This window comes from Schistocerca piceifrons, chromosome 11 (genome assembly GCF_021461385.2).
Source record: "Schistocerca piceifrons isolate TAMUIC-IGC-003096 chromosome 11, iqSchPice1.1, whole genome shotgun sequence".
Lineage (NCBI taxonomy): Eukaryota > Metazoa > Arthropoda > Insecta > Orthoptera > Acrididae > Schistocerca > Schistocerca piceifrons.
The window spans coordinates 166,816,274-166,839,504 of record NC_060148.1 but is presented as its reverse complement, the minus strand read 5'-3'; the positions used below and the strand labels follow the sequence as shown (position 1 = coordinate 166,839,504).

Here is a 23,231-nt window from a genome sequence, read left to right as displayed (position 1 = left end):
GGACTGTAAGGCGTACCCAGGAGCAGATATATAGACTCAGATCACAATATAGTAGTGATGAAGAGTAGGCTGAAGTTCAAGACATTAGTGAGGAAGAATCAATACGCAAAGAAGTGGGATACGGAAGTACTAAGGAATGACGAGATACGTTTGAAGTTCTCTAACGCTATAGATACAGCAATAAGGAATAGCACAGTAGGCAGTACAGTTGAGGAGGAATGGACATCTCTAAAAAGGGCCATCACAGAAGTTGGGAAGGAAGACATAGGTACAAAGAAGGTAGCTGCGAAGAAACCATGGGTAACAGAAGAAATATTTCAGTTGATTATGAAAGGAGGAAGTACAAACATGTTCCGGGAAAATCAGGAATACAGAAATACAAGTCGCTGAGGAATGAAATAAATAGGAAGTGCAGGGAAGCTAAGACGAAATGGCTGCAGGAAAAATGTGAAGACATCGAAAAAGATATGATTGTCGGAAGGACAGACTCAGCATACAGGAAAGTCAAAACAACCTTTGGTGACATTAAAAGCAACGGTGGTAACATTAAGAGTGCAACGGGAATTCCACTGTTAAATGCAGAGGAGAGAGCAGATAGGTGGAAAGAATACATTGAAAGCCTCTATGAGGGTGAAGATTTGTCTGATGTGATAGAAGAAGAAACAGGAGTCGATTTAGAAGAGATAGGGGATCCAGTATTAGAATCGGAATTTAAAAGAGCTTTGGAGGACTTACGGTCAAATAAGGCAGAAGGGATAGATAACATTCCATCAGAATTTCTAAAATCATTGGGGGAAGTGGCAACAAAACGACTATTCACGTTGGTGTGTAGAATATATGAGTCTGGCGACATACCATCTGACTTTCGGAAAAGCATTATCCACACAATTCCGAAGACGGCAAGAGCTGACAAGTGCGAGAATTATCGCACAATCAGCTTAACAGCTCATGCATTGAAGCTGCTTACAAGAATAATATACAGAAGAATGGAAAAGAAAATTGAGAATGCGCTAGGTGACGATCAATTTGGCTTTAGGAAAAGTAAAGGGACGAGAGAGGCAATTCTGACGTTACGGCTAATAATGGAAGCAAGGCTAAAGAAAAATCAAGACACTTTCGTAGGATTTGTTGACCTGGAAAAAGCGTTAGACACTATAAAATGGTGCAAGCTGTTCGAGATTCTGAAAAAAGTAGGGGTAAGCTATAGGGAGAGACGGGTCATATACAATATGTACAACAACCAAGAGGGAATAATAAGAGTGGACAATCAAGAACGAAGTGCTCATATTAAGAAGAGTGTAAGACAAGGCTGTTGCCTTTCACCCCTACTCTTCAATCTGTACATCGAGGAAGCAATGATGGAAATAAAAGAAAGGTTCAGGAGTGGAATTAAAATACAAGGTGAAAGGATATCAATGGTACAATTCGCTGATGACATTGCTATCCTGAGTGAAAGTGAAGAAGAATTAAATGATCTGCTGAACGGAATGAACAGTCTAATGAGTACACAGTATGGTTTGAGGGTAAATCGGAGAAAGACGAAGGTAATGAGAAGAGTAGAAATGAGGACAGCGAGAAACTTAACATCAGGATTGATGGTCACGAAGTCAATGAAGTTAAGGAATTCTGCTACCTAGGCAGTAAAATAACCAATGATGGGCGGAGCAAGGAGGACATCAAAAGCAGACTCGCTATGGCAAAAAAGGCATTTCTGGCCAAGAGAAGTCTACTAATATCAAATATCGGCCTTAATTTGAGGAAGAAATTTCTGAGGATGTATGTCTGGAGTACAGCATTGTATGGTAGTGAAACATGGACTGTGGGAAAACCGGAACAGAAGAGAATCGAAGCATTTGAGATGTGGTGCTATAGATGAATGTTGAAAATTAGGTGGACTGATAAGGTAAGGAATGAGGAGGTTCTATGCAGAATCAGAGAGGAAAGGAATATGTGGAAAGCACTGATAAGGAGAAGGGACAGGATGATAGGACATCTGCTAAGACATGAGGGAATGACTTCCATGATACTAGAGGGACCTGTAGAGGGCAAAAACTGTAGAGGAAGACAGAGATTGGAATACGTCAAGCAAATAATTGAGGATGTAGGTTGCAAGTGCTACTCTGAGATGAAGAGGTTAGCACAGGAAAGGAATTCGTGGCGGGCCGCATCAAACCAGTCAGTAGACTGATGACCAAAAAAAAGGGGAAAATGCATTGTGTAAATAGAAATTCTTCCAGTCCATCTGTGGCATGAATCAGCAAACCAGCGTTTAATAGTATTAGTTGAAAACAGTCTTGGTTGCAATTTTAGTTTTTTTTATTTATCAACTACACGTTTCACCTTATTTAGGCATCTTCAGGCTGATCTACATAGAAAACAGAGAACAAATACATCTATTTAAGGATCGCGATCACATTGTGCAGACTTGGATAACCTAAAAGCATGTATAAACAGATCAAATACTGAAAGAGCAAATACCTTAATTTGGTATTTCTTAGGACGATCCTTTAGACAGTGTAGCTGAAGGGCATCGTCAAGTACATCAGACAAACATCACGTTTGTTAACCTCAGTAAATAGTAGAAAAATAAGATAGTAAAAATGGGCAAGAGAATTGACCAATGGTTGAACACTCAGAATGCAATCATATTGCCTTATGATAAGGCCTTACCTTTCTAGATGGATGTGAGTGACTCCAAGACCTGCATAAGGTGTCCACATTCACAGGAGCAAATAATAAAATAAGATGGGGCATAAGTAGTTAGCATAATGCACCACAGTGTCGTGTGCTAGTACTGACGCCTGATACAGAATCACCTCATCAGATGGCACTGCCACACAGCTGCTGGTAAGAATGAGAGATCGTAAACTGGGTATACATTGCCACTAAAAACTTTATAAGTATACTGCCTTTATAAAAAGGCCTTTTTAGAAGTTATGAAATCAGTGTTATTAATGTAATCCTGGGGCTATCACATTTCTGCCTAAATATGAGCCGTTTTCCTCTCTGGTCCTATGTCGTGTTGTAAGCCAAGCCCTTAGAGTTTTTTGACTAGAAAATGATATTGCGAGTTTGTCGCTTCAAATGTCAACATATCTTACACATTTTAATGTAAGTATAAAATAGAAATGGAAAAAAAGTTTACCCACATTATGTCTTTCTCCCACACTGGTGTGTATCTTTCAAATGTAATAATTTTGTTTTGGTATGTTTATAAAAAGATTTTTCTAGGTAGTTAGAAGTTCTTGCTCCATATGACGCAGTATTGCTTGTTATAGTTGGGCCTCTTCATCTGAAGTTGTGGTCCTGTGTTAGTAATGTTCTCATTCTAATGATATATGATATGTAATGCATTTTGAGGCACCGCATCTGTTTATTGTTTTATACACCCTGGTATTATATTTTAAATTTACCGCCTTCTTTTGTACTTTTACTCTGTCATAATTTTTGGATAAATTATTGCACAGGTGTTGCTTGTAGTAATAATTCTATCTTATTAATGTTTTATGTGCACTATATTTATAAAATTTTTAGTGGCAACATATATCCAGTTTACGATCTCTCTCTCTCTCTCTCTCTTACCAGCAGCTGCATGGCAACGCCATCTGATGAGGTGATTCTGTATTAGGCATCAGTGCTAGCACACGACACTGTGGTGCATTATGCTAATTACTTAAGCCCCATCTTATTCTATTATTTGCTCCTGTGAATGCAGACACCTTATGCAGGTCTTGGAGTTACTCACGTCCATCTCGAAAGGTAAGGCCTTATCATAAGGCAATATGATTGCATTCTGAGTGTTTGATCATTGGTCAATTCTCTTATCCATTTTTACTATCTTATATTTCTACTATTTACTGAGGTTAACAAAGGCAATGTTGGCCTGATGTACTCTACGACGCCCTTTGGCTACACTGTCTATAAAGGATCGTCCTAAGAAATACCAAATTAAGGTATTTGCTCTTTCAGTATTTGATCTGTTTTTGCATGCTTTTAGGTTATCCAAGGCTGCACAAAATGATCACGATCCTTAGTAGCTCTATTTGTTCTCTGTTTTCTGTGTAGATCAGCCTGAAGATGCCTAAATAAGGTGAAATGCGTAGTTGATCAATAAAAAAAACTAAAATTGCAACCAAGACTGTTTTCAAGTAATACTGTTGTGGAAATAATGTCAGTGGCAGAACAAACAACTTGAATTGATCAGTTTATCATTAGCAGTCATAATGGTATACATGGTGGGACTCCTTTATGACATAAGTACTTCAAATCAAAAAGTGTGTGACAACTGCTGTAAAAAAATTGCACGAGTAGAAATTTGTGATACGTCTAGCACAGAAAATGATGATGATCTACTGTATTCTGTGGCGAGCCAAGAAAGTGATAGCGACATACAAGACATTGCAGCAAGTGAGGTCTTAGAAAGGTTGAATGCTTCTTTGCAGTCAGTCGGTGAACTGCTAATTAAGAAGAAATGACTGTGAAGCAAAATATCCTAAGGAAAAACTAATTAAATTAACTTCAACAATTCAAACAAAGGTATTATTGCTTCCTTCCGAAAAAGAAGAAGAGGTACATGATCATGCAGAATCTGAGATGATCAGTCAGCTAAAAGATAAATTTCATACATGTACATCTCGAAGTAAACAGATGGAAATTCTTACCATTTTACCTAAAAGCTGGAGTGTTAAGAAGCTTCAAGATGAATTTAATGTAACAAATTACATGGCTCAAAGAGTAAAAGATTTGTTGAAGGCGCAGGGAATTTTGTCTTCACCAAACCCAAAACCTGGCAAGACTCTTGATCAAACAACTGCTGATTTTGTTAGAAACTTATTGTTCTGATGAGATAAGCAGGGCAATGGCTGGGAAAAAAAAGATTTTGTGCTTGTGAGAGATAACAGAGAAAAACTGCAAGTAAAAAAACGGCTAGTTTTAAGTAATTTGAAAGAAATTTACCCGAACTTTAAAGACAACTTTAAAGACAATCCACATTGGATTTTTGAATTTTGCAGACCTACGCCCCAAAAATTGTGTTTTAGATGGAAGTAGTGATACACATAGTGTCTGTGTGTGTACTACCCATCAAAACTTCAAACTCATGCTGGTTGGATGTAACATTCCTCAGCTGACAAAGGATGAAGATAATCCAATAAAAACTTACAAAGACTACAGTGCAAGAGTTGTATGTAATCCATCATTACCTGCTTGTCATTTTGGCGAATGTAAATTCTGCCCTGGCCCAGGAACATTTCAGACATATTTACAAGATTTGTTGAATACTAATGATATTGATAACATAACTCATCAGCAATGGGTTTCTGTTGATCACACATCTCTAGAAACAATCATAAAATCATCTGACAATTTTATTGATTGTTTTTTTGATAAATTAAATTCGCTTACATGACATTCATTTGTTGCTAGTCAACAATCAACCTTCCAAAAGAGACTGAGAAATGAACTTAAAGAAGGCGAGGTCTTAGCGATCTGTGACTTTTCTGAGAAGTACTCCTTTGTCATCCAGGACAAAGTTCAGGCTATCACTGGACAAACATGCAAGCAACGATTCATCCCATTGTTGCTTATTACAAGGATGGGAACAAACTCGAGCACACAAGTCTTGTAATCATATCAGAATGCCTAACGCATGACACTGTTGCTGTGCATTTGTTCCAATTGTACTTGATGGACATCCTGACTGTTAAATTTGGTAGAAAACCAAGAAAAATATATTATTTCTCTGATGGAGTAGCAGCTCAGTATAAAAATAGGAAGAAATTTATCAACCTGTGCCATCATGAAGATGATTTCCAAACTGAAGCTGAACGGCGTTTTTCAGCCACCTCGCATGGAAAGGGTGCTAATGATGGTGTTGGTGGAACAGTTAAACGACTTGCAGCTCGAGCAAGTCTGCAACGGCCATACAGTGATCAAATAATGACACCAAAACAACTTTATATGTTTGCCGAGGATAACATAGAAGGAATGAACTTCAAGTATGCTGCTAAAGAAGATCACAAAAATGAAGAAATGAAACTTATGGAGAGATTTGAGAAATGCTGCAAAATTGTAGGGACACAAAAACTTCACACTTTTATTCCTTTTAGCAAGGACAAAATAATAACAAAAGTGTATTCAAACTCTGATGATAGTAAAATTGAACTGGTGACAGTTTCTGAGAGTGATACGATACCACTCAAAGACATAAAAGGATATGTTGCTTGTCATTATAATGGACAATGGTGGTTAACCTGTGTACTTGAAAAAAATCAGGAGAAGTATGAAATCACAGTTAGTTTCTTACCTCCACATGGACTGTCACCATCTTTTATATTTCCGAGTCATCCAGACGTTCTTTCCATAAGCATTAGGGAAGTAGTGGCAATCGTGAACCCTCAAACTGCTACAGGGCGAACATATAAGTTATCCAGTGCAGAAATGTTGATGTGCAACTCACTGATTAGTTCGAAGTATGAAGAAGTGCACTAATAGGGCGCCTATTTGTAAATAATAGTAATTACTAACTGAATTTAGGTCTGGTCTCAGGTATTCATCTTTCTGTGTTTTTTTATTTATTTATTTTTTTAAGTTTTCTTTTTGTATTTATTAATTACAGAAGCATAAAACATATGTTATTTTGTCAATTATAAGTTATTTTTAATTTCCATATTTTACAAGAAGTAGGCCTAATATCTAAAATAAATTAGTTTTTATGAATTTTTAAAGCACCACCTTTAATGTAAAATTGCTTTTGATAATGGTCCCATGCTCATCCCAAGTTGAAACTTTCAGAATATGTAGGTGTAAAGTGTATCTTTCACATATATTTTTTTGAGAATTTTAAAAATATAGTTTTTCAAAATTCGATAAATTCAACAATGTTGTTTTTATAAACAATGTGTATATATATACTAAACTAATGATGATTGGCATCATATAAAAGCTCTTTAAGAGCTCTAAAAGAGCTTTCCAATGAAGTAAATTTTATTGTTCTAGCTTAGTTAGAACACGAGTTATAAAGAAAACAACATTGTTTTACGAGTCAAAAATTTGTCATCTTTTCAATTTTTGAAAGTCCATTACTCGGTAACTTTTTATCAGAAAAATGTGAAAAAATTAATTTGTGTCATGATTTATGAGTAATATATGCGTACTTAATTTCAAAAAAATCTGAGAGGGTCAGGTTGTAGCACTTGTTGATTTGATATGGAATTGCCCATTGCAAGAACAAACTTACGCTAATTACGCCGTTTTACAAAAGGATATTACAGCTTGAAATCTTCATCTGATTAACAGCTTTTCTCTATTAATAAATGCTTAAATTTATTCTTTCAAATGTTTAAACTAGCTGACTTGACGTCAGATGGAAGTCTGTCATAAAAGGTGGTTCCTATTGTATGTGGACTATGGCCTGCAGCCTTTTTTTGATTTGCAGTTCTGTGTAAATTTTCCCTTCCCCACTTATTGTGCCTATGTACATTAGTGTTTGTTACATTATACTCTGGATTTCTTTCAAAAACATTGCTGCCTGCAGGGTGAACCTAGATTAGATGGTCAGTATTTTATATTTTCTGAAGATTTCTCTACAAGGCTGTCTCCTGTTTACCTTAGCTACTACTCTTACTGCCTTTTTTTGTGGTCTAAAGAGCCTGTTTGTATAGACAGCTGGTGTTGCACCCCATACCTCAATTACATATTGAAGAAGTGGAGGTAGCACCCCAAAGTATATTTGTCTCGAGCTATCATGTTCCAGGAAGGCTGAGACCCATTTCGGTAGATATGCCATATTTGTACTTAAATCAGTACGAATGTGTATGTTCTTTCCATGACAGGCATTCCTCAATGATTATACATGAAAATTTGTGTTTATTCGTGTAGCTAAGGGCCAGAGGAGGTGTAAATAGATCTCTGTTTATATTCTGACTATAGATAAACATAAATTGTGCTGTTGCTGTCTTCTCTTTATTTATGAGTAGCTTGTTCCATAAAAACATGGGAGAACTGCCGGATATCAGTAACGTCCTGCCACGATATTTTGGCGCAGTCTTCTGGCCATCTACAGTGGCACTCACCTGAAGATGGCCAGAAGACTCTGCGCCAAAATATCGTGGCAGGACGTTACTGATATCCGGCAGTTCTCCCGTGTTTTTATGGAACAATCAGTACACCGGGAAACATCATATGAGTAGCTTATTTGCAGTAAGACAATGTGACAGAAAATTAAAATTGATTTCACTACTGTTTGTAGTAGTTTGCATATCACGGCCGCAGCTGACAAAAGATATGTTATCAGCATAGCATACAACCTTGCAGCTTTGGGGTTCACTTAAACTGTCAACGTACACAAGAAACAGAAAATGCTCCAGTATACTTCCTTGGGGCACACCATGTTGAAGTATCTTGTGGGTTGATTTGGTTTTTACCAACTGTTCATTTCCTTTATTAGTTAGCTTGACACAGTGTTTCCTGTCTTTCAAATAGGAGGTAAGTAGTTGAAAGGCTACCCCTCTCATCCCATATGCTTCTAATTTATGCTACAGAATTGTATGATTCACAGTATCAGAAGCTTACTCATATCCAGGAAGGTGCCTGTTACCTTGTCTCCTTCATCTAGCTTGTTTAATATTTCGTTGTCATATAGGTGAAAGTGTAAGTAAATGTAAATGAATGATGAAAACTAACTTCACTTAACGAAGGTTTAGTCAGCATTTGCACATACAAGAGCGTGGAGCTAGCTGCCTCCAGCCAGAACACACACGCTATATATACAGCTGCAGAATATTCCAGTACAATGATTCTTGCCATTTGTGGATACTTCTAAAATGTACTCACACTGAATATAGTATCATAACCACTACTCTATGGCAACTGTGCTACTCACCTTCTTCTGCTACAATGTATAAAAATTGCTTTTCTAAAACCATGTTGTAGATTGATAAATAGATTATGTCTGATGAAATATGCCTCAGATTGATTTAACATTACTTTCTCTAATAATTTCCCAAGCTCTGAAGTTAATGATATTGGCCTGTAAGTTTTCCTGTCAGTTTTTATCTTCCTCTTATACACTTTTTGTGAATTGTGTTTTATTCATCTCATGATGTACAATTGCAATCTACTTAGTTTGCGTAAAGAGACATGTAAAAAATTTTAGCTTGTAGTTTTGAAATAATTGCTAGGAGGCCCCTCTCAGTAATGCTCTGGTTGAAAAAAATATTGGCTGGTTTTTGTAACATTTAAATTTGGTGCCCAGCCATGTGTTTTGTGTGGGCCAATTCTGTTAAACATCTTTATGAATTTCTCACACACTTTTTTGGCTCAATTGTTATATTGTTATTTTCTTTAAATGTTGTGCTGGTATGTTCATGAGATTGCTGTTTCCCACATTCTCTGTACATTATTTTCCAGGCTGCTTTACTAAAACTGGTTGCTTTGTTTATTTGATAGACATATTTCTGAGCTTTAAGGCTAGACAAGGAATCTCTATTTTCTTTTCTGAGCAGTTTGTATTCTGTTGAGCTTTACGGCTAGACTAGGAATCTCTATTTTCTTTTCTGAGCAGTTTGTATTCTGTTAAATACTATTGTAATTTAGTATCTCTAAAGATTATGTAACAGCCTTTCATGTTCTATCTTAGTTCAATAATTTCTGGAGGGAAATTCTCAGCTTTGTGGTTAATAGCTTTGTTTACTTGTTTTATTGAAGGGCATATTTGAGTTAAATTTTTATTGAATAGTTCATAGAAATTTTCCTATTTATCATTCACATTTGTTGCATTGTAAACTGGTTCCAAATTTCATTGCCTAATATCCTCTCAAGTTTAGTGTAATTAAATTTTCTGTCATAAATGAACATATCACTTTTTGTTATATCTAAATTCCCTACATCAATTTCTGTAGCAAGGTTCTGTGGTCAGATATGTCATTTTCTACAGTGGTTATGTTTATGTTCTCCTTTGTTATGTTTTTGAGAATGTGGTCATTGCATATCTATGTTTCTGCAGTAATTCTTGTAGGTTCTAAGTTTGTGGTTATAGTTATAACGCTGAAGTAAGTCAACATAATGCCAATAATTATTGCTATTATTTAAAGAATCTATGTCGTCTCCAACAAACAGCATGTTTTTTATATACTGACATATTCTTCAGCAGGTCCTCCAGACAGTTGAAAAATTCTTCAGTACTGCTTCTAGGTGATCTTTACAGAGCTGCTATAACCATGCTGTTGTTCCCTAATTTTAAATTTATTGCTGCAATGTCAAGTACCATTTCTTTACTCAGATCATCAATTTGTTTGACTTTTTCACATTCCATATCACTTCTGCTATAAATGCCTGTCTCTCCACCTTTGTGTGTCCTCCTACAGTACAAGTTTGAGTTCATAACTCCTTAGTCTGTATCCATATGCTTTCTCTTCCTGGTAATGTAATTCACTTGCTATGAAGAAATGTGGTTTTGATTCATGCAAATGCAAATGCTGATGCATTATCATTTTTGACAATAGGTCTGGATCTGGCATTTGATAAAGACATACTATACTTTGTTTTCATGTAGACGTGAAAGCTCAAAATTTTGTTGGTGGTTTTTCTATTACTAGCACTAAAATGACAGCTGACATAGCTGATTTTGTGTGACACGGCTGGCTGAACAAATCTCCAAGCTGTGCTTCTGGTCCTTAGAGAAATTATTTTGCATTACAAAATCATCTTGCTGTTTGGGGCAGAGTGCTGCTGTTAGCTACAGAGGACACTGCTCCCCTTTTGCCCTGCAGCATGAGGTTATGCATTTATTACATGTGGACCACTGGGATGCGTTAGCATGCAGATATGTTTTTTTGCTAGGCATTGGTGGGGAAATAGTGTGAGTTGTTGCAGCCTGCCTACTGTGTTCCACCCAGCAGGAGGCTCCCCACGCTTCTTTGTCACTGTAGCCAGATCCATAGCACCCCTGGGAATGAATTCATGTAGATTTTGCAAGATCTTTCCTGAATTTCTCTTGGCTGGTTACAGACAACGGTACCCAGCTCATATCCCAGGAATTTCACTATTTTTGTAGAAAAAGTATTGTCACCATGCCACAGTTCCTCCTATCCATCCTCAGTTGAATGGGGAAGCAGAATGGCTAGTACGAACGTTTGCTGCTGCTGCTGCCTCCATTGCAGCTGGCGCCGCTGTTCGACTATCTTTGCTGCAACTTCCTTCCCTGTCGTTGGACTCTGACATGCAAGTGGTAGCTGCACCAGCTTCACCTGTCCTAACGTATGGCCTCCTACAGGGGGTGGGCACTCCTGCTACTTCTGATCTTATGCCTGGTGGCAGTGCATGTTGACTATGGAAGAAATAGACATGAACACAGTTGTCACTTCTTCAGAAAGGAAGAGGAATGCTGCAATTACTGGTTCTGTGTGTACACCACTTCAGAGTTTGCACATTAAGTTTGTGCTTGATTCGGCCACTAGAGGCCACCTGTCCTGCTAGCATGACAGCAGTGGCATGCCCAGCCTGCCGGCTGCACTCCCTGTTGGAGCTAATGGCCATATAGGCCAGAGCACTTGTGTGTGGCTACTTGTATTGTAGCTTGTCTTCCATGTGTGTGCAATAAATTAATGCGTTCCTGGGTTAGAACAGAAAGAAAAAAATGTACTCCAGATTCTGGGAGAGGGGGCAAGTGCTCCTACTTGCCCCCACTCGCCCCTCTCACACCCCCACCCTCCCCGTGGATGCCTATGCCTATAGTACGGATTAATCTCAGATTCTCTGACATAGCTAAATATCTTAAAGGCATTTTTCATGGTGGTTTTTCTACAATTTTTTTCATTGGCATTCAAAATTTTATGTGCAATAGAAGCTACCTGAACTGCAACTATGTGATTTGTGATATTAAATTTGTTTGCCACAAGGCATTGATGAAATCAGCGAAAACAACCAGAAATGACATGACATCTTCATCATGATAATGCCATCTGTTACACAGCGTTGAGAATTAATGTCTCATTCGCTGTATTCATCTGATTTGTTACCTAACTTCCTTTTGTTATCTTAATATTAAACAAAAATTAATGGATAGTGATTTTATATCGCCTAAAGAAGCTACTGAATCTTTCAAAAAACATAATTGTAACGTATTAACTTTAAAGTGGAAAAAATGTTTCCATGCAGTAGTGGATAAATTTTAATGGAGAACATTTTAATTAATTATTTATATAAGAAATAATGTTTTCCTATTCTTGTTTTTTAGTAAAACCTTTAAAAGTGGACTTCATATTGTCCCACACATGGTTTTAATTATATCCTCATCAGTATTAATCTTACATGGTGGTTCTGTATCTACATCTATAGTGTGTGAACCACTGTGAGGTGCATAGTAGAGAGTATGTCCCATTGTACCAGTTATTAGGGTAAGACCTGCCCCATTCACATATGGAGTGTGGCAAGAATGAATATTTGAATGTTTCTGTGAGTGCAGCAGTTATTCTAATCTTATCCTCATGATTCCTTTGTGAGTGATACATAGAGGGCTGTAGTATATTCCTAGAATAATAATTTTAAGTGGGTTCTTGAAACTTTGTTCATAGACTTTCTTGGAATAGTTTTTGTCTGTCTCCAAGAGTCTGCCAGTTCAATTCCTTGAATATCTCTGTGACACTCTCCCATAGGTTGAACAAACCTGTGACAATTCGTGCTGCTCTTCTCTGTGTACGTTCGAATATCTCCTGTTAGACCTATCTGGTATGGGTCTCATACACTTGATTACTATTATAGAACCAGTTGTGTGAGTTGATTTGTAAGCAATCTCCTTTGTAGACTGATTGCACTTCCCCAGTATTTTACCAAGGAACTGAAGTATACCATCTGCCTTGCCCAAGACTGAACCTATGTGAGCATTCTGTTTCATATCCCTACAAAGTGCTACGTCCAGGTACACTACTGGCCATTAAAATTGCTACACCACAAAGATGATGTCCTACAGACATGAAATTTAACCTACAGGAAGAAGATGCTGTGATATGCAAATGATTAGCTTTTCAGAGCATTCACATAAGGTTGGTGCCGTTGGCAACACCTGCAACGTGCTCACATGAGGAAAGTTTCCAACTGATTTCTCGTACACAAACAGCAGTTGACAGGCGTTGCCTGGTGAAACATTGCTGTGATGCCTCGTGTAAGGAGGAAAAATGCGTACCATCACGTTTCCGACTTTGATGAAGGTTGGATTGTAGCCTATCGCGATTGCGGTTTATCGTGTCGTGACATTGCTGTTGGCGTTAGTCGAGATCCAGTGACTGTTAGCAGAATATGGAATCGGTGTGTTCAGGAGGGTAATATGGAACGCCGTGCTGGATCCCAATGACCTCGTATCACTAGCAGTCTAGATGAGTCATCTTATCCGTATGGGTGTAACGGATCGTGCAGCCACGTCTCGATCCCTGAGTCAACGTTTGCAAGACAACAACCATCTGCACGAACAGTTCGACGATGTTTGCAGCAGCATGGACTACCAGCTCTGAGACCATGGCTGCGGTTACCCTTGATGCTGCATCACAGACAGGAGCACCTGCGATGGTGTACTCAACGACGAAACTGGGTGCACGAATGGCAAAACGTCATTTTTTTGGAAGAATCCAGGTTCTGTTTACAGCATCATGATGGTCACATCCGTGTTTGGCGACATCGCGGTGAACGCACATTGGAAGCGTGTATTCGTCATCGCCATACTGGCGTATCACCTGGCGTGATGGTATGGGGTGCCATTGGTTACACGTCTCAGTCACCTCTTGTTTGCATTGATGGCACTTTGAATGGTGGATGTTACATTTCAGATGTGTTGTGAACCGTGGCTCTGCCCTTCATTCGATCTCTGCAAAATCCTACATTTCAGCAGGATAATGCACGACCGCATGTTGCAGGTCCTGTATGGGCCTTTCTGGATACAGAAAATGTGGGACTGCTGCCGTGGCCAGCACATTCTCCAGATCTCTCATCAATTGAAAACGTCTGATCAATGGTGGCCGAGCAACTGGCTCGTCACAATACGCATCACTACTCTTGATGAACTGTGGTATAGTGTTGAAGCTGCATGGGCAGCTGTACCTGTACATGCCATCCAAGCTCTGTTTGACCCAATGCTCAGGCGTATCAAGGCCATTATTACGATCAGAGCTGGTTGTTCTGGGTACTGATTTCTCAGGATCTATGCACCCAAACTGCGTGAAAATGTAATCACATGTCATTTCTAGTATAATATATTTGTCCAGTGAATACCCGTTTATTATCTGCATTTCTTCTTGGTGTAGCAATTTTAATGGCCAGTATTGTATTTGTATGAGTTGGCCAATTACAGCAGTGAGTCACTGATATTATAGTCATGGGATACTACACTTTTTTTTTTCTTTTTGTAAAGTTCAAAATTTTACATTTCTGAGCATGTAGAGCAAGTTGCCAATCTCTGCACCATATTGAATTCTTATCAAGATCTGACTGAATATTTATGCAGTTTCTTTCAGATAGTACTTTACTATAGATAACTGCATCATCTACAAAAAGCCTGATTTTACCATTAATATTGTCTGCAAGGTCATTAATATACAATATGAACTGCAAGGGTTCCAACACACATCCCTGGGGTGCACACACAAAGTTACTTCTACATCTGATGATGACTTTCCATCCAAGATTATATACTGTGCCCTCCCTACCAGAAAGTCCTCAATCCAGTCACAAATTTCACTTGATTCTCCATATGATCATACTTTTGACAATAAACATGGATGCAGTACTGAGTCAAATGCTTTTCTGGGATCAAGATATACTACATCTATCTGATTGCTTTGATCCAAAGCTTTGAGTATGTCATGTGAGAAAAATGCAAGTTGGGTTTCACATGGTTGATGTTTATGAAATTCATGCTGGCTGGCATTGAGGAGGTTGTTCTGTTCAAGGTACTTCATTATGTTTGAGCTCAGATATGTTCTAAGACTCTATAACAAGTTGATGTCAAGGATATTGGACAGTAGGTTTGTGCATCACTTGTACTACCCTTCTTGTAGACAGGTGCGGCCTTTGCCTTTTTCCAAGAATTGGGTACGGCCTTAGATTATAGTTAATAGATGGGTAACTCAGTATAGAGTCCTTCAGGCCCTTGACCTTTGTTCAGTTTTAAGTATTTCAGCCGTTTTTCAACACCACTGATCTAATACTTATTTCATTTATCTTTTCAGTTGTGTGAGGATTAAACTGGGGCAATTTTCCTGGGCTTTCCTTTGTAAAGGAGTATTTGAAAATGGAATTAAGCATTTCAGCTTTTGCTTTGCTTGCTACCCTTTCAGTTCCTGCCTCATTCGCTATGGACTGGACACTAACTTTGGTGCCACTAATTCCTTTATTATTGATCAAAATTTATTTGGGATTTGTGAAATATCATATGGCAGTATTCTGCTATGGTAGTCACTGAAAGCATAATACATTGCTCTTTTGACAACTAAATGCATTCCATTCAGTATCTCTCTATCAATAGCCCTATGCATTGTTTTACATGCATTATGCAGCAGTCTCTGTTTCGTTAGAAGTTTCTTTACAGTGACTTTATACCACTGAGGTTCCCTCCCATTATAAACTGTTCTACTGGGTTTGTATCTATCCAGTGCATGATCAACTATTATTTGGAACTTGAGCCAGAGTTCCTCTACATGCTCCTACTCTGTGCTGGAAGTTTCAAGTTCCTCATTTGAATATGACACTACTGATTTTTGATCTGGTGTACTGAACATATATGTCTTTGTGCTTGTTTTAGTTGTCCTTTGTACTTTGGTAATCATTGTTGCCACAACCACATCATGGTCATTGATACCAATTTTGATATGGACATCCTCAAAGAGGTCAAGTCTATTTGTTGCAGTTAGATCCAATATATTCCATCACGAGTGGGATCCCTAACTATATGTTCTAGGTAGTTTTTAGAGAATGCATTTAGTAAAGTTTCACAGGATGTTTTATCATGCCCACGACTAACAAATCTGTAATTTTCTCAGTTAATTATTGGATGATTAAAGTCTCTGCTGATGATTACACTGTAATTGGGGAACTTTAGTACAAGTGAACTGAAACTTTCTTGGAAGTTTTCAGTTATTTCAGGAGATGAGTCTGTGGGCAACAGAAAAATCAAGTTATCATTTTATGCCCACCCCTGATACTGAGTTTTGCCCAATCAGTCTCACATGCAGCTTCAATTTCTACCTCAGTGGATCTGAGTTTCTTGTCTATTGTGACAAACACACCACCTCTATTTCCTATCTTCCTATCCTTTCAATATACATTTAAATTTTCCCCCAAAATCTCACTGCTATCAATTCCAGGATTCAACGAGCTTTTTGTATCTAGTATTATGTGAGCATCACTGTTTTTCGTGAGCACTTCGAACTCTGGCATTTTTTTGCAAATGCTTTGGCAGTTTACTATTAGGACTTTTATGCTCTAATCTCTTGTTGTTGCGGTCTTCAGTCCTGAGACTGGTTTGATGCAGCTCTCCATGCTACTCTATCCTGTGCAAGCTTCTTCATCTCCCAGTACCTACTGCAACCTACATCCTCCTGAATCTGCTTGGTGTATTCATCTCTTGGTCTCCCTCTACGATTTTTACCCTCCACGCTGTCCTCCAATGCTAAATTGGTGATCCCTTGATGCCTCAGAACATGTCCTACCAACCGGTCCTTTCTTCTCGTCAAGTTGTGCCACAAACTTCTCTTCTCCCCAATCCTATTCAATACTTCCTCATTAGTTATGTGATGTACCCATCTAAACTTCAGCATTCTTCTGTAGCACCACATTTCAAAGGCTTCTATTCTCTTCTTGTCCAAACTATTTATCGTCCATGTTTCACTTCCATACATGGCTACACTCCATACAAATACTTTCAGAAACGACTTCCTGACACTTAAATCTATACTCGATGTTAACAAATTTCTCTTCTTCAGAAACGCTTTCCTTGCCATTGCCAGTCTACATTTTATATCCTCTCTACTTCGACCATCATCAGTTATTTTGCTCCCTAAATAGCAAAACTCCTTTACTACTTTAAGTGTCTCATTTCCTAATCTAATACCCTCAGCATCTCCCAACTTAATTCGACTACATTCCATTATCCTCGTTTTGCTTTTGTTGATGTTCATCTTATATCCTCCTTCCAAGATGCTATCCATTCCATTCAACTTTTCTTCCAAGTCCTTTACTGTCTCTGACAGAATTACAATGTCATCGGCGAACCTCAAGGTTTTTATTTCTTGTCCATTGATTTTAATACCTACTCCGAATTTTTCTTTTGTTTCCTTCACTGCTTGCTCAATATACAGATTGAATAACTTTGGGGAGAGGCTACAACCCTGTCTCCCTCTCTTCCCAACCACTGCTTCCCTTTCATGCCCCTCAACTCTTATAACTGCAATTGGTTTCTGTACAATTTGTAAATAGCCTTTCGTTCCCTGTATTTTACCCCTGCCACCTTCAGAATCTGAAAGAGAGTATTCCAGTCAACATTGTCAAAAGCTTTCTCTAAGTCTACAAATGCTAGAAACGTAGGTTTGCCTTTCCTTAATCTAGTTTCCAAGATAAGTCGTAGGATCAGTATTGCCTCACGTGTTCCAATATTTATATGGAATCCAAACTGATCTTCCCCGAGATCGGCTTCTACTAGTTTTTCCATTCGTCTGTAAAGAATTCGCGTTAGTATTTTGCAGCCGTGACTTATTAAACTGATAGTTGGGTAATTTTCACACGTGTCAACATCTGCTTTCTTTGGGATTGGAATTATTATATTCTTCTTGAAGTCTGAGGGTATTTCACCTGTCTCATACATCTTGCTCACCAGATGGTAGAGTTTTGTCAGGACTGGCTCTCCCAAGGCTGTCAGTAGTCCCAGCGGAATGTTGTCTACTCCCGGGGCCTTGTTTGAACTCAGGTCTTTCAGTGCTCTGTCAAACTCTTCCCGCAGTATCATATCTCCCATTTCATCTTCATCTACATTTTCTTCCATTTCCATAATATTGTCCTCAAATACATCGCCCTTGTATAGACCCTCTATATACTCCTTCCACCTTTCTGCTTTCCCTTCTTTGCTTAGAACTGGGTTTCCATCTGAGCTCTTGATATTCATACAAGTGGCTCTCTTATCTCCAAAAGTCTCTTTAATTTTCCTGTAGGCAGTATCTATCTTACCCCTATTGAGATAAGCCTCTACATCCTTACATTTGTCCTCTAGCCATCCCTGCTTAGCCATTTTGCACTTCCTGTCGATCTCATTTTTGAGATGTTTGTATTCCTTTTTGCCTGCTTCATTTACTGCACTTTTATATTTTCTCCTTTCGTCAATTAAATTCAATACTTCTTCTGTTACCCAAGGACTTCTACTAGCCCTCGTCTTTTTACCTACTTGATCCTCTGCTGCCTTCACTACTTCATCCCTCAAAGCTACCCATTCTTCTTCTACTACATTTCTTTCCCCCATTCCTGTCAACTGTTCCCTTATGCTCTCCCTGAAACTCTGTAGAAACTCTGGTTTAGTCAGTTTATCCAGGTCCCATCTCTTTAAATTCCCACCTTTTTGCAGTTTCTTCAGTTTTAATCTACAGTTCATAACCAATAGATTGTGGTCAGAGTCCACATCTGCCCCTGGAAATGTTTTACAATTTAAAACCTGGTTCCTAAATCTCTGTCTTACCATTATATAATCTATCTGAAACCTGTCAGTATCTCCAGGCTTCTTCCATGTATACAACCTTCTTTTATGATTCTTGAACCAAGTGTTAGCTATGATTAAGTTATGCTCTGTGCAAAATTCTAAGATGGCTTTCTCTTTCATTTCTTACCCCCAATCCATATTTACCTACTACGTTTCCTTCTCTCCCTTTTCCTACTACCGAATTCCAGTCACCCATGACTATTAAATTTTCATCTCCCTTCACTATCTGAATAATTTCTTTTATTTAATCATACATTTCTTCAATTTCTTCATCTGCAGAGTTAGTTGGCATATAAACTTTTACTACTGTAGTAGGCATGGGCTTCGTGTCTATCTTGGCCACAATAATGCGTTCACTATGCTGTTTGTAGTAGATTACCCGCATTCCTATTTTTTTATTCATTATTAAACCTACTCCTGCATTTCCCATATTTGACTTTGTATTTATAACCCTGTATTCGCCTGACCAAAAGTCTTGTTCCTCCTGCCACCGAACTTCACTAATTCCCACTATATCTAACTTTAACCTGTCCTTTTCCCTTTTTAAATTTTCTAACCTACCTGCTTGATTAAGGGATCTGACATTTCACGCTCCGATCCGTAGAACACCAGTTTTCTTTCTCCTGATAACAATGTCCTCTTGAGTAGTCCTCACCCGGAGATCCGAATGGGGGACTATTTTACCTCCGGAATATTTTACCCAAGAGGACGCCATCATCATTAACCACACAGTAGAGCTGCATGCCCTCGGGAAAAATTACGGTTATAGTTTCCCCTTGCTTTCAACCGTTCGCAGTACCAGCACAGCAAGGCCGTTTTGGTTAGTGTTACAAGGCCAGATCAGTCAATCATCCAGACTGTCGCCCCTGCAACCACTGAAATGGCTGCTGCCCCTCTTCAGGAACCACACGTTTGTCTAGCCTCTCAACAGATACCCCTCTGTTGTGGTTGCACCTACGGTACGGCTATCTGTATCGCTGAGGCACGCAAGCCTCCCCACCAACAGCAAGGTCCATGGTTCATGGGGGTAGGACTCTAATCTATGGGAGGCATTTCTTTTGATTTTACACTGATAATTCTGGGTTTCCTAAAGCTATTGTCATCTGATTTGGATGGAGAGTCACCTAATCTAAAAAAGCCTTGTGTGCACCCCACACACAGTCAGCTACCTGAGTAGCAACCTGCGATATGTAGTGCACACCTGACCCTATGGCAAAAGTCCAGGAAGTTGCAGCCTAGCTTGTCACAGAACTTTCGAAGTCTCTGGCTGTCATAGAACTTTCAAAGTCTCTGTTTCAGTCCTTCCACTTGACTCAGAACCAAAGGACCATGATCAGTTCTGGGGACAATGCTGCAAATTGTAGCTGTGTTGAAACTCTGTGCAAAAGGGTGAGCTTCGCAACCTTCTCTGCCAGTTGCTGGAATGGCCCGAGAATGGCCTCGGAGCCCAGATGACAGGCATCACTTGTTCCAACATTCGACACAATCTTTAGTTGGTTGCATCCTTTTCCCTCAATGGCATCTGGAAATGCCTCTTCAACATGCTGAATAAAGCATACACTGAGTGAGTGTACCTGGTGTCCTTTCCTGTCCCTTGCTGCCATTTCCCTAAGGGATACCATCAATTACCGTACATTTGAACCACCAACGATTAATAGCTCCCAACCCCTCCTAACACCAGACAAAACAGGTTTCCCCAAAGCAGATGAAGTGAGTCCCACTGGCTCAGTGTGTTTCAGTGAAAAACACCTGAAACTTGTTGGCTAGAGAAATTGGTACAACACACAGTCCTCCCTGTTGTCCACCCACCTTGTACAGGACATCTAGATCTACCAGTGACGCACCACTCACAGTCAAGTGGACAGATAATGACAGATCCTCTGCAGAGGAGACAGGATCCATTGGATCCTACTTGAGGTACCTTTAGTGTCGGTATCACAGGTAGACGAATCTCGGGAACTCTTCTAATACACTGATTCAGAGCAGCTGCCAATTGTTTGACAGTAGTCAGTGTGATTTCCAACTGCTTAGAAATGTCCACCAACACATCCCAGTTTGCGATTTCTTAACACCTCTTCTCATTATAGAACAATACTGCAGTCCACATCCCTGTTTGTCTTGTGTTACCATTCTGTTCTGTATTATGTATATTTATTTAGAAGGAATAATTTCATGTTTCAAAAAAAAAAATGTATGGCAGTTCACTGATTTGGGAATATCTTTCCTAGGTTGTGATTTGATTTTGAAATGAAAATGGCATCACTTGTCCCCAGAAAACATAAATGGGACATGTCACTGAGTGAAAGACTACAGAAATGCCCACACGTTGGGGAGAGTGAAACAGAAAATAATGACTGTCAAGAAGTTTTTTGTGTGGACAGTGACTGTCAAATGAATGATGTTGACTGTATTTTTGTGTCTGAAGAAATCACAAAAAAGAGAGTTCAAAATCATGCTTGCCTGTCACCTGAAGCAATGAACCTTCAGAAGGCTTCCAGACCTATTCAAGAGCTTTATGGTTGCTCATGCAGGATAGAACGAATATGGAGCATGAGCAGTGTGTGTTACTCAAGGACTGAAGAAAACTTAGAGGTAGGTTGCGTGTATAATTTTATCATGTATTTACTGTAGTAATATGAATGGTAGTATTACTTGTAGTCATTGACATTCATGAAAATTTATCCAGTGGGAAGGGGGCTTCAGAATTGCCATTTTTTATATATATATAAATGAGTTGGCCAATTTTACAGTGTATCATGCCACAAGAAGTAAATTTTATATATAATACAAAAAAAGAACTTCTTATATCCCAGAGGATTGATGGTTACTCAGACTTTTGTAGAAGTGAGTGACAATTCTGCAATGAATAAAAACTCTGCACACCACATTATAAGGTAGGAGGGCAAGTGACCCCTCTCTGCCATCTTGTGAATGCCTGTGCAAAACTTTCAAGAATAAAAGGCTAGCCAGCAAGTTCATGATGTCACACTTAGCGACCCACGTAAATGCTCCATCACAAGGCTGCTGATGCTCATTACTCAGTCATTAAATACTGCAAAGAAATTGTGACTGGAGTGCATAATCACTATGCTTTGTGAAGCAGGAAACTGGTACCAGGAAAATGAATCTGCCAAACTTGAAAACCAAGGAGGAAGGGACTCTAATAAAAGACCCAATATATTTGGCAAACTATATAAATGATTATTTTAGTAGCATAGGAATAAAATTACAGGAAAATTTTCTAACAGCCCCTCAGGTCAAAAAGCCAAATAATGGTGTATCACACTCAATGGTGTTATTCCCTACAACACAGGAAGAAGTCTATAAAGCAGTCAGCGAACTGAGAAACAAAAACTCAGCTAGTCTGGATGAAGTCCCCATTTTTATAATTAAGGACTGTATCAAGAGCCTACTTCCACCTTTAGTTGATATTATAAATCAATCTTTCAAGCAGGGCTACTTTCCAGACTATTTAAAATATGCGAAATTACTACCTCTCTTCAAAAAAAGGTGATGCGGGAATAATTGAAAATTATAGGCCAATTTCTCTACTATCATGCTCTGCAAAAATATTAGAAACTATTATGAAAGATAGGCTAATGAATTATTTAAATAAATACAACTTACTGTCTGTTGACCAGTTTGGATTTCGATCAGGGAAAAGCACAGAATCAGCAACAGCACACCTCACAAAACACATTCTAGAAGCATTAGATAAAGGGAACTACACAACAGGTATATTTCTTGATCTAACTAAAGTGTTTGATACAGTAGACCACAACATATTGTTAAATAAGTTAGATGAACTTGGAATAAGGGGACTTGTGAACAAATGGTTCCAGTCATATCTAAAAAATAGAAGACAGATAACTGAAATCTCACATATTTCAAGTTGCTCAAACTATATTGTAAAGTATACTTCAGACCCAAATTATGTAAATATAGGTGTCCCACAGGGTAGTGTCCTTGGCCCAGTACTATTCCTCATTTACATAAACGACTTCCCAAAGAGCATCAAGCATGGACAAACAATATTGTTTGCAGATGACTCAAATGTTCTAATCAGTGACAAATCACCAGATGCACTAAAAGAAAAAGCCAAACAAACACTAAACAGTGTACGTGAGTGGGCATCCAATAATAAACTAACACTAAATCTTAAAAAAACAAATGCTGTTAACTTCTATGTCTGCAACAAACCACACTATAACAACTTTAAATTAAACAATGAAACTATAGAATGTGTAGACTACACAAAATTTCTTGGTATGCATGTTGACAGTCAGTTAAAGTGGGAAGAACATATTAAAATACTTAGTAACAGAATCGCTACAGCATGCTATGCTCTGAGAATTCTGACTGCAGTTTGTGATACTACATGTGTCAGATCTGTATATTTTTCTTATATCCACTCTGTTATTACCTATGGAATAATATTTTGGGGAGTCAACAGTAAAAATATTCAAATAGTTTTCAAATTACAGAAAAGAGCAATTCGTATAAT

General features: G+C 38.5%; 1 protein-coding gene across 1 annotated transcript in view; it reads left to right on the top strand.

Annotated features, from left to right (window-relative positions):
• The window catches only part of LOC124720378 (histone-lysine N-methyltransferase eggless-like), a 414,374-nt gene that overhangs the window by 24,178 nt on the left and 366,965 nt on the right, over nucleotides 1-23,231 (top strand). The window contains exon 3 of the mRNA XM_047245705.1: nucleotides 20,956-21,319. Within this exon, the coding sequence (XP_047101661.1) occupies nucleotides 20,975-21,319 (345 nt within the window). The 5' untranslated portion in view covers nucleotides 20,956-20,974. The remainder of the gene's footprint in view (nucleotides 1-20,955; nucleotides 21,320-23,231) is intronic.